Here is a 12,113-nt window from a genome sequence, read left to right as displayed (position 1 = left end):
GCCAGCGGCGCATCACGTGACCCTCTCCACCCGAATGCAAAGCACAATGAACTGGCGTTTTTATTTGACTGGGTGGCGAGTGAGCTCTGTTAACTTCTTCTTCGATCATTCTATGGTACCATGAGCACGCTGCATACGCCAACAACATAAATTACGACTCTTTGAGATGTGTGTAAACAGAAGCGGCTCCACAAAACTTTTCAAAATATTGGCATTACCACAGTCCGTACAGCTGACAGAATATTAAATATAAAATCAATGAAAGGGCAGATGTATAAATCAGTGTGGTGCTGCCCGCACGCGCGTCAAATTTTATTAAACTTCGTTTGGATTTTCGATTAACTGTTGCCACGGAGGCTTGCCAGCGTCGCTTTCCATATTCTGTTTAATGTTAGTAGAGAGATTTAGTAGATCGTTCCCAAGACTCCGATAACGATACCCGATACTCCGCCACCGCCTCCCTTGCGCATGCATAGCATCGTTATTGGGGCTATCGGGGGTATCGCAACGATCTACTAAAACTCTCTAGTACCTTTTTTGGAATCCTCAGTCTTCTCATTGCACCCACCCTCCTTGAAATTGTAATGCGTGTTCAAGTTTCAAACTGCATCACTACGCATACTTTTTTTTTCAGCGGTGTAACAACTTGCTATTACAGAGTTGTAAAATAAAGTGATATATGATGCAACCCGTGTCTCAGGGCAAACATACCTTGCTCAGGCTGGATAAATTCTTCCAAAAATGTTTACTTTCTTTGAAACATAACTTATCTTTCTCTTCGTTGTTTTTGCTATCTTGTCTCAGAGCACAAAAGGGTGCCTGTCTCGATGGCTTCGTTTGGCACTCAAACCCGCTATTTGCCGCCTCAGCGAGCAATATTTCGTTTGGTTCCCTATCCCGATTCGGATGTGACGATACCGGATACAGTCTGGCAGACAAGCTGCCCGACCTCTTGGAGCTCGGGAAAACTTCTGCTGGTGAATTGCCGGTACACGCCTGAGAAGCGCAACCCGAAAAGCTTGCACCCACCAGCCTTTGACCACGCGAACGCCCTTGCCGAATATATGGGAAAACTTTTTTTCAGGGAAAATGACCACCCGAATTGGCCTTTACAAGCAATAACACACGACTAGCACAAGGATCCATCCGCTCCACACGACGTCTTAACAACATACAGCGGAAGAAGAGAGATGAAGTACCGAATCTGCGCTAGCACTTTTGAAACCACGTCACCATGTGACCACGCAGCTACGTCAACAGACTCGGGGTGGCACGCAGGCATAGGGAAAATTGTTTCATGTGCTATGCAAGAGATGGTGCCCCTTCGCTTCATCTTCAACCTTCATCCTTCAACTGTTTTTCCTTTTTTCTATACCTCACTACGGTGTTCAAATGACAACGGGTTCAAATGAGAAAGGGTCGAAACGCGAAAGGTTAAAACGCGAAGGGCGTTTTGCGAATGGGTTCAGACGAGAGGGGTTCAAATGAGAATGGGTTCAAATGAGACGGGTATAAATAAGAAAGGGTCGAAACGCGAAAGGTTAAAACGAGAAGGGCGTTTTGCGAATGGCTTAAAACGAGAAGGGTTCAAATAAGAATGGGTTGTTTCGAGATACACCCGCGGTGGCGTATTCGAACTGGCTGGTGAGATCGGTCCATTCATAATTGAAAAAAGTAACGTAAATGTACCGTGCGTTAATTTTATCGGTAACGTTAACGCGTTCCATTCATTTTGAGGTAACGTAGATCGTTAAAGGGTTACTTTTCTTTCCGAATAACGAGTCACGTATTTCGTTACTTGTTTTCGGTAACTCCTACAACGCTGAGGGGAAGCACTGAAATGAGCGGGGAAGGGGGGGGGGGGGGGGTAGAAGATCGGTGATTGAGTGGGCTAGCGCACACAAGGCCAGATCACGTGGAGCCGAAGCTCGCGCTGCAGCACCCAGAGATCCAGGGTTCAATCATCCCCACCCCTGCCTGTTTCGATCTGGATGAGCATTGTACCGGCGTGCTTTCGTATATCACTACTGCGTGGTGCACGTTAAAAACCCCAGGCTAGAAGCGGTTGTACCGCACTGGCTAAATTGCTCATCTACAGCGAGTGACTCGTCGCAACTTTGAAACGGCTGACCAACTACACGTGGTATAAATATCCACACAACCCCAATTATTTTTATTTATTAAACGGCCTAGAGCCACAACATTAGCTGCGCTTAAAGTATCAGCCAGTCCGTTCCCGGACATTGTTGTGGGCGCTGCCATTTTGGTGCTTGTGCAGAGCAGAAGCAACTGCCGATCGTCATGATTAAGAAGTGCGACTTTATCAGCATTCGATTCGGTGTCAGAAAGCTCATGTGATATTGCTTTCCTTCGTTGCGAACTGTTTAAACATTTGTGGAGGATAGAAAAGCGTTTTCTAATATTTCAGATAAAGCTTCATGAAGCTTTCATAAAGCTTGGCAACCATGATTCTAAGACACAATATGGCCAAGCGTCCTTACTCTGAAGCGTAGCTTATTTAGTGTCACTAAAGCGGCCCTTGGAAGCGAATAGTGGCGTAGCACCCGCTCGTGGCACGTGTCTTACGCGCTTCCACGACAAGGTTGGCAGTACTTGAAAGCATGAACTTTATCAAGTGACTTTACATCAAAAGTGCTGTCATCTAGATGATCGAAGCAGAACAGCACTACCAGGCTGATAGTGCTGTTCTGTACTGTTCTGTACGCGTAAGGAAATCTAGTTTTTCCATGTACGAGCTGTATGTCTCACAACCTTACTTTATTTTTTCATGTCAGCAAGGTGTTGGCAATCACGTTTATCGTGAAGCACATCATCCAGGAGCTAGGGCTTGCGATTCTCACATCGCGGTACCGCCATCACAGAAGGTTCCAGTGTTCCAATCTAAATAAAATCGCCTCCGTGCGACATACATACACTATTAAAAAGGTACGCCAGTCCACTTCCCTGCAGAACGCGCAGGCAGCCAATCACGGCGAACAATAGACGAGTATCCCATCCACTTACGAAGCTCAGAATACGTTTAGGGGCTAAAAAAAATGCGACATTCGCAGGAGCAATGAACATGAGGTTTAACTTGCATATTGTCCCTGCGCAATGGCAATTTTCGAACCTCGCAGTATTCTTAGCATTGTCATTCGCTTAGAACTTTCCATATTTTTACGCCGTGGTTGGCCGTCTTCGTGTCGTGCAGAAAACCGTGATCACCGATTAGATTGTTCAGGGTGTGGGATGATGTGCTCAGCGCATCACCTGAGCGATTGTGCTCCAGTACCACTAGAGCGACAAAAACCAACAACCGACAGCGACAAGTTTCAAGCTCGTATAGCATGCTCGCAAAGGTACTTTTGGCAGGCTTGCAATCACTCGTGCTTGCTTTATGAGCACCGAGAGGTTGCAAGCCTACCAAAGGTACCTTCGCTTGCATGCTGCACGTGTTTGAGGCTTGTCGGTGTCAACTGTTTCTGTTTGTCGGACTATTGGGACTCGAATACTAATAACTGTCAAGTATTCCTTTTTGTATCACTATTTTCTGGCGTAACGCCCCTCCAATTATGTCCATCGGGCCATGAAGGTACTCGAATAAATAAGTAAACTTCCAGTTTACCAGACATTCATATAACAAAAGGTCACCTGGGACCTGTTGGCGCGGTACTTTTATCTTTAGACATGTTTGCGTATATCTCCTGCCCGTTTCGAGGTAGCGTAAAAAGAAGGGAGGACTCACCCATCTGCGCTGCTGTCAACCGAACACGGGTTAAAGCTTCCTACTGCGAGCAGCGGCGCAGCGCTTCAACGCGACACGACAAACCGGTCATTCAATGAGACACTCGGGACCTGATTCTAGAAGTGATACGTCCGCAGACCGGCCAGATACGACACATCCGACAGACGTGCAATCCTGGAGTGATGGCCTTGGAGTAAGGAAATCAGAGGCGCGTATTGCAGCTCCGGGAGAAAATTGCAACGTCCTTGAGACGAGGAACGATGCGGGTAAACACCCCAGGGTGTATTAAAACGTGCCCAGCTCGTAAGGGTCAAGCAAGCCGGGGCAGTGGAGAGTAGCCGCCATTGAGAAATACGGCGGGTGTTCGTCCCATAATTTAATGTCTGCGGTTTGTAGGTCTTAAAGAGCCACTGACACGCCCCCCCCCCCCCCCCCCCAAATTTTTTTTTCGTGCTAAGCGTTGAAATGGCATATCAGGATATTACACCAAAATTGTTTCACTATAGAGTTCCGGAGTTTTTTTTATAAAAAATAGAAGTACGGAGGCCCAATCCAAAGTTCCCGCCAGTGCACTGTGACGTAACAGTGTACCTCAAGGGGTCGGGGTGGTCAGAAGGGAGGCATCGACCTACGTCACTAAAAGTGGGTTCGCCGGGAGTCACGTGAGTTTCACTCGTCGTGCTCTCCGCGACCGTGCCTAAAACTTCATTTTATTTTATTTTTTTAAATTTTTATTCTGCTCTTTATACGAGCGATCGTAGAAAACGAAGTTTCAGTTCCACTAGCTCTTTATCGCTGCACCGTTGGTTAGTTTGCGTGCTGTAAATGTTGAGGACGAAGAGTCAGTGCATCGACGTGATGGAGGTCAATGATGAAAGCGTTGCGAGTACAAGCCAGTGTACGAGTGCATGTCATCAGTCCGATGATACAGAGCTATACTGGGCACAAAACAAACTATCAAGTTTTGAAAACTTGACTTAAGTTTTCAAAACTTGAGGACATGGTACATAAAGTACTACTTCAAGTAGAATCAGAATACTTGTACAGTACTTGAAGTACATTCTCTGAGAATTTACTTGCACTTTCCTGAAGTATTTTTTTCCGGTAATCTCTGAAGAAAGTAAAATTCACGACTTTAAAGTCCATTCCCCAAATTCGGAAATAAAAAATGGCGTATCCTTATGTGAAAACGCGCTGTCGTCTTTCGAGACGTCATCTGGTCATTTCTCTGAGTGAAGAAATGGCGGCTACAAAACCGATAAGAATAGATTGTCTTATCGGTGTATTTTGTTAAATAGTTCGTGAGCGAGAGTAAACGAACTACTTTGTGAGGACTTGACTTTATACAAGATTTGCCGCCATTTCCGAAAAAAAAAACTGATGCTCTCCTGATTATTCCTGAAGCAATACATAGCAGATGAAATAAGTAAAAACAAATACGGTATGAAAGGGCATCATGAAAGATTGTGTTAAAGAGTATTTGTACTTTACTTTGAAAGACCAAGTATGTTGTATGTATGGTACTTTATTTCAAGTACATTGCACCCGGTGTACTTAAGATACTTGAAGAACATAAACTCTAATTCACTTTGTACTTCACTTCAAGTACTTCTAGATGTACTTTACGCTACGCTCTTAACAAGCAAACACTGTCCGCCAAATCAAGCTCATGCATTGCTAAACCTCAAAGTAGAAATGCGCAGGTAACAATGAATTATACTGAAGCGGAACTAGCTATTAAAGCATTTATGTGAAAACACAAGCCGCTTTATATTTGTCTACCAGAATTTCGTTAACGAATCAAAACATGTATGTTTTTTCTTGTTAGTAAAAGGAATCTAAAAGTAACTTTAAAAGTAACTCGCTAGTTTGTGACAGTAGTTAGTAATTTACTCAATTACTTTCCATTTGAGTAATTTCTACTTTACTCAGATTACTTGTGAGGCCAATACTCAGTAACCTAAATTAGTTACTTTTTTTTAGTAACTTGTACGTGTCTGCCAGAAATTACCGGACCAAACCTATCATCTCTGTGCCTCTATGACCAGCTCCCACAACCAGTTCTATTATTTGGAGGTTTTAACGCTCATAACACTATGTGTGATTGAACGAGTAATTTCTTCTACGGATTTATGCTCGCTCAACAACAAATCAGACGCTAGATATTTCAGCACTCAAACACACTCATTCACCTTCATTGAACGCTCGTTTGGTGACCCAACATTGTTTCCCATCTTCTTATTGCAAGTCAATCGTAATCAATATGAAAGGGACAATTTTCTTTTAATTTTAAGTCGCATTCGTCGCCCTGTCGCACTTCGAACACGAACTCCCTGCTGGAAGTTTGACGCAGCAAACTGACCATATTTGAAGGAAGCATCTCTGTTAGCCTATACATTTCTTCATCAGCTCTCCATTGATTGCGTAACTGAACTTATCACCATGCATATTTCAAAAGTTTCAATCAGTGCCATACCTATGACATCAACACATCCCAAAGCAACCAAAACCACGGTGGAATAAGTACTGTCGCATTGCAGATAAAGGAACAAAACGTGGGGAATTTTCCGGCGATACCCTGCGCAAGCTTATCACATCACCTTTAAGATAATGAAATCTCACACCCGGTCTATTTGCAGGTAGTCTAAACGAGGTTTCTTCAAATGATACACATCTTTCATAAACAGTTGTGCATCGTGCAAGGCGGTTCTGGGACCGTGTGCATAAGGTCAAGGGCTGCTACCTTGCATACTCTACCCCCTTTTTGACTGTATCCCGAGAGACTGCCCACCTAACATCAAGAGCCAATCGGCTGAAATTATGGACTGGGCTAACTTTCGTTGCACAATCAAGAAAAGTGCGTCTTAAGAAATTGCTATTTATAGGTCGTGTTCCTTCCAATCTTGTTATGGTGGTGAGGGGCAATGAAGCAAATAGGGGGGGATATAAGCGAACCTTCCAGTCAGGAAGGTTCGCTTATACCCCCCAATAGTGAAGTAGCCGCATTTACGCCGAGGCCATCTTTGATCCCAAGAGTACGATTACTAGAAGTGGGCTATACTTCGGTGTTTAAAAAACAGCAAATCAAGCCAAAAATAGTGGTGGCTATCTTTTCGGGGTGGGGCATTTCTCGGGATTTTACTGCAGACACGGAATCTGTCATGAAAGTATTGAGCGAAAATCTAACCTAGCAGGAGTAGGAGAGTATTTTGAGTGTCTCAAAGCACTGATCATTATATATCATCGTTCATTCAATATAAACTTCATGCCGATAAAAACAAAAACTTCTAAGTACCTCAGGCGGCAATCAAGGTCCGTATAATGCACCATTTACATTACATGAGCTTGAGGCACTATTGCACTGTTCCAGGCATACGGCGCCTGGCCTTGATGTCACCCACTATGCAATGTCTGCCATTTACATACCTCGGCGTTCGAAATCATTTTGTGTTTGTTCAATTGAGTTTGGTAGAAAAGTCAGTTTCCGTCGTCTTGGAACGTAGTTATCGTCTTACAGTTGCTCAAGCAAAAACAAAGATTCTTTGTGTGCTTCCAGTTATAGACCGATACCACTAACCACTTGTTTCTGGAAAACTCTGGAGAAGATGATCTGCCAAAAAAACAACTGTTAGACAAGTATCAGTGCGGTTTCCGCTCAGCTCGATCCGAACTTCATAACCTAGCTCAATTTGAGTCTAATGTGCGGGGTAATTTGTAAATAGACAACACTGTTTTCCTGTTGTTGTTGTTTCTTTTAGTTTGAAGAGGCGTATGATATAGTTTGGCATTTTGAAATATTAGAGAATTTGTAAAAACCTCGGTGTTCGACGTCAAATTCTATGTACTATTCAGAGTTACTTTCAACGCCGTATTCTCGTAATGTTAGGAACCACCATTTCCAGGGATTTATTGCAAAAAAATGAAGTTCCTCAGGGAGGTGTTCTTAGCGTACACCTTCTCATTGTAACTATATATAAATTCAATTGCCCGTTCGATACCTCCCCCCTAATAATATTCTGTATACGTAGATGACATTCAAATTCTTGTTTTGTCTTGTAATCCATCGATATGTGAAAGTCGGGTCCAGCTTTCAGTCAACAATTAACACAAACTGGCTGACACAAATGGTTTGTATTTTCTTTGAAAAAATAAGCCGCGAGTGTTCCTCTCGCCCGTATAGTGTTTTTCAAGGACCTTCCTTAAATATGTGTTAAATACCAATTGCCGCAAAAAGTGAACACAAGTATTTGGGTCTGATATTCGATTCAAAATCGAATTTTCATTCACATATTAGGCACCCAAAACTAAAATGTTTTAAATCACTGAATATACTTTAGCTTTTATTACAAGTATCAAGGGTTTCAGACATATTTTGTCCACTACGCACCTACCGTGCAGTTCGTTCACTTCTTGACTTTGGTAGCATTGTGTATTGCTCTGCCCGTGCATCAGTCATAAATATGTTGGATCTCATACTCCACCACGGACAGCTATTCTCTGCTGTTGCCGTTAGCACCTCTCTGGTACTACAGGTTAATTAGCCACCCCTTGAAAGTACGAGACTTACGCTGGGGTTTATGCATTTTGTCAGAGTTCGCTCCGTTCATAAGCAACCTACTCGGGATAACCTTGAAAGCGGAACATTCCAAAATAAAACATCAGTTTTTCTTTATTTTGAATTGTGGAATCAGTGTTCAGATGGTTTGTAAGGTTATATTCAAAGCTTCCAGTAGTTCAATGCTTAGCGGCTATAGTTCTGTGGGATTGCCATCTTAAAAAACTAAAACGCAATCCATTCAATATAAGCCTTCAATCTAAGTACAAATCGTATAATGTGTGTTTAAAGAGATTAGTTAACGTAGCTAAACAGTAGTATTTTTAGTAAACTTTATAGTGCCAGTAAGGATCCCAAAGAAACCTAGCAAATAATTAACTCTGCACTAAATATGAGCACTACTGAACAAACTGTATCAGCCTTAAGCACCGATCAAGGCATAATTACGACAAACAAGAAATTTCTCACACGCTCAACGACTACTTTACAAATATCATTACAAACATACAATATTTTTCATGCACAAATCTATCCACTGGCACACCAAACATAGCTCGTATTGACACTACTTTTTTACTTTACCCTGTCGATCCAGAAGAAGTTCATAATACAATTAACACGATACAAAATACTTCGTCGTCGGGGTGCGACGGAATACAGGCGATAATAATAAAAAAAATGTGGTTCCATCTTTGCGCAGCCTTTGGCTGATATTATCAACAAAATCTTCACGGCTAGCTCTTACTCTGACTCACTAAAAATAGCAAAAGCGATTCCAATATTTAAAAAAGGAGACAAACTAAAACCAGAGAACTCTCGACCAATCACCTTACTTCCTGTTATTACAAAAGTGATTGAAAAACTACTTCTAAAGCGGCTGAACCTGTTCTTTTCTCAAAATAATTTTATCACTCCTTCACAATATGACTTTTTTAAAGGGAATTCAACAGAATTCGCGTTATTAAATAGGTTAGAGAAAACAAAGCAAAACATTAAATTGAAGTTAGTAACGATGGGCATCTTTGTAGACCTAACAAATGCGTTTGACCTTGTTAATCATGAACTTTTACTACAAAAAGTAAGTGCTTACGGAATTTGTGGTTTTGCTCTCAATCTAATCGAAAGTTATCTAACAGCTGTCAATTTGTCACTTTAGCTGGCACTATTTGAACAACTAAACCTATTACCGTCGGTGTTCCGCAAGGCTCAATATTAGGTCCCTTTCTTTTTTTTAATATACATATATTATTAACCTGGCAGCCTATTTACAAACAAAAATTGTTTTTAATGCCGACGATACAAACATTTTTATATATAATGCAAGCGTTACAGAACTATACATAAAAGCTAGTAACACTTTAAAAAATCTAGCTAGATTGCTAACCTATAAAAAATTAGTTCCCAATATAGCGAAAACAAACTACATAATTTTTGCCCCGAAAAACAGACTAATTTAAAACACACCTCAGCTTTCGTTTGCAAGTATGAACCTAACTCGAGTGCACCATACTATAAGTTTAGGAGTAACACTTGACAATCATTTAACGTGGCATCAACACGTAAATCACACCACTAACAAGATATATCGAAATATACCAAATCTATATAAACAAAGGCACATATTTTCCTTATGAATCTTCTAAATGCTTTATCATAGCGGTATGCATACTTACATTTCGTACGGGTTATCCATTAATGAATTGGCATATGAAACAACTTTAAACCCCGTAGAAATTGCCCAGAACACAGCACTACGAGCACTGCAGTTTGTTAATAGGCGCAAAAGTGCTCATTTTGCATACCGCTTCCTTAACATTTTAACATTTCATGAGTGCCTCGATTATCGTATAGCATTATTAACATTTAAGTTCATCACCAATCAAATAACATGCTCTTGAATTAGTTTTACTCATGAAGATGTCATGTATCCTCTGCGTTCAGATTACCAAGCGTTACTGTCTGTACCATACATACGAATTAATTATAGCGCGCTCACCTTCATTTACATTGCTACTAAAACGTGGAACTCCCTACCACGCAGCCTTACTCCCATGTCATCATTTTACATCTTTAAACAAGCCATGCGTGCACACATGCTATCAGCATGATTCAGCAACAATTTCCATGCCCCCCCCCCCCCTCGATTCATTCTTTTCTCCTACGCACACCTTTCGCACAATCCCACAATCACACACACACAAACACACACTGATATTGTCCCTTCCTTTTTCCTTGACCTTCTAGCTTCTCTTCTTTCTCTTTTCAGTTGGTTTTCTATTTTGATTCTGCACATACCGCAAGCATGTTTCGTTTTTGTTTTGTTTTTCTCCGATTTTTTGTTTTATTTTATTAATAATTGTGCCATCTTGATCGCTGACTAACCCTTTATTACCAAGGGGTCCCTTCAATAGTTTTCATTGAAAACTTTGGGACCCCCGTCTGAATAAGTGTAATTATATAACATCTTGTTTACAAATAAAAAAAAACGAACACATTTTGGCTTTATCGCGAGCTCAGACTCACCGAACATCCCAATAGAGATACACAGAGTGAAGTAAAGAAGCCGGAATTAACTCGATGCTCACTATGAACAGTACAAAAGCCATGACATATACGGGACTAAAACGGACTCGATTCATGGCTGCGCTATGAAAGGGCCATCTGTGAAGCGGGTCAGGAGAATTAACAGTACAGTTACTATACTAACAGCAGAGCTCTGTGAGCTCTTGTATGCTTTTGATTATGTAACTAAAAGAGGCTTTGCCACTTAGCTGTTTAAACAAATTTTCTAAGATCATTAAGAACACTTACATTACTAAAGCGCACCACAAACCCACTTGTTCTAGAACCACAAAATGAGGATATCTCTGCTTCAGACAACCACACAGGTATCATTTCCTGCTGGGTCCCAAGTCACGTCGGCACCCCGGCAAATGAAAAAGCGGATTGCACTGCAACTTCTGCTAATGAGAGACAAGTAGATATATATAAAACACCGTACACAAGCTACCATCCCTTTTGAAGTGCCGCATCCGAGCAAAGTGGCAGCTTCAGTAGAATAAGGACTATTTTTTAACTGAACGGGAGAGTGCCAGGCGTCGGGAACGCATCTACAAGGTGTTCCTGTGCGGGCTACAGATTGGTCACACCCGTCGCACCAAGGGCACATCTTGCGTGGAGAGGATGTCCCAGAGTGCGAGCACTGCAACAACCCTCTATCTCGCAGACACTGGTTCAGCGTATGACCAAGAACGTTTTAAACATTTTCGCGTAGATATATAGAACACACACCAATTCACTTTTTTGTTAACAATGATGATTGAAGGGCAGAGAGGTGAGCCTGGATTTTTTTCCTAGGTGGCTATTTTGCACAGAGGGAGGCATGAAGGAATAGAAAGGGGGGATGAGGTAATGTCTATGAGGAGGAACAAATGAAGGGATGAGGGGTTGAGAGGTCGAATCAGCTCAAATTGCAAGTCCCACTTTTCCTATAGCGATTGCATTAGGCGGGTGTCCTGTAGGAATTAAACAAGCGCTTTCGTGGCTCTCACTGAATGATCTGCGCACTGCAATGAGCCCAACACTTAGTCACTGGAAAAGGGTTTGGTGTCGGGGCTCTGGACTGCCCTTTGGAAGTCTTCTCCTTCCGCGGCGTAGATGAAGCATTCAGAGATGAGGTGACTCACGGTTTCTGAAACGTCGCAGATTGGGCGATTGGGGTTGTTTCTTCTTTTTACGCGGCGCAGAAAGTGTCGGTTAAACGCCAACTCCAATCGGAGTCTGTGTAGCACTAGCTGAGACCTGCGCGGAAGT

At 42.2% G+C, this 12,113-nt stretch overlaps 1 protein-coding gene across 1 annotated transcript in view; it reads right to left on the bottom strand.

Moving 5' to 3' along the window:
• Positions 1–3,823, bottom strand: part of LOC121837285 (alpha-L-fucosidase-like) — a 44,307-nt gene extending 40,484 nt beyond the window's left edge. Inside the window, exon 1 of the mRNA XM_042292871.1 lies at positions 3,746–3,823. Within this exon, the coding sequence (XP_042148805.1) occupies positions 3,746–3,749 (4 nt within the window). The 5' untranslated portion in view covers positions 3,750–3,823. The remainder of the gene's footprint in view (positions 1–3,745) is intronic.
• Positions 3,824–12,113: the final 8,290 nt, after the last annotated feature.

The sequence above is a fragment of the Ixodes scapularis genome, unplaced genomic scaffold (assembly GCF_016920785.2).
Source record: "Ixodes scapularis isolate PalLabHiFi unplaced genomic scaffold, ASM1692078v2 PGA_scaffold3__209_contigs__length_174095766, whole genome shotgun sequence".
NCBI classification, from domain to species: Eukaryota; Metazoa; Arthropoda; class Arachnida; order Ixodida; family Ixodidae; genus Ixodes; species Ixodes scapularis.
Note: the sequence above shows the minus strand (reverse complement) of the source record. Positions and strands in the feature narration are given on the sequence as shown.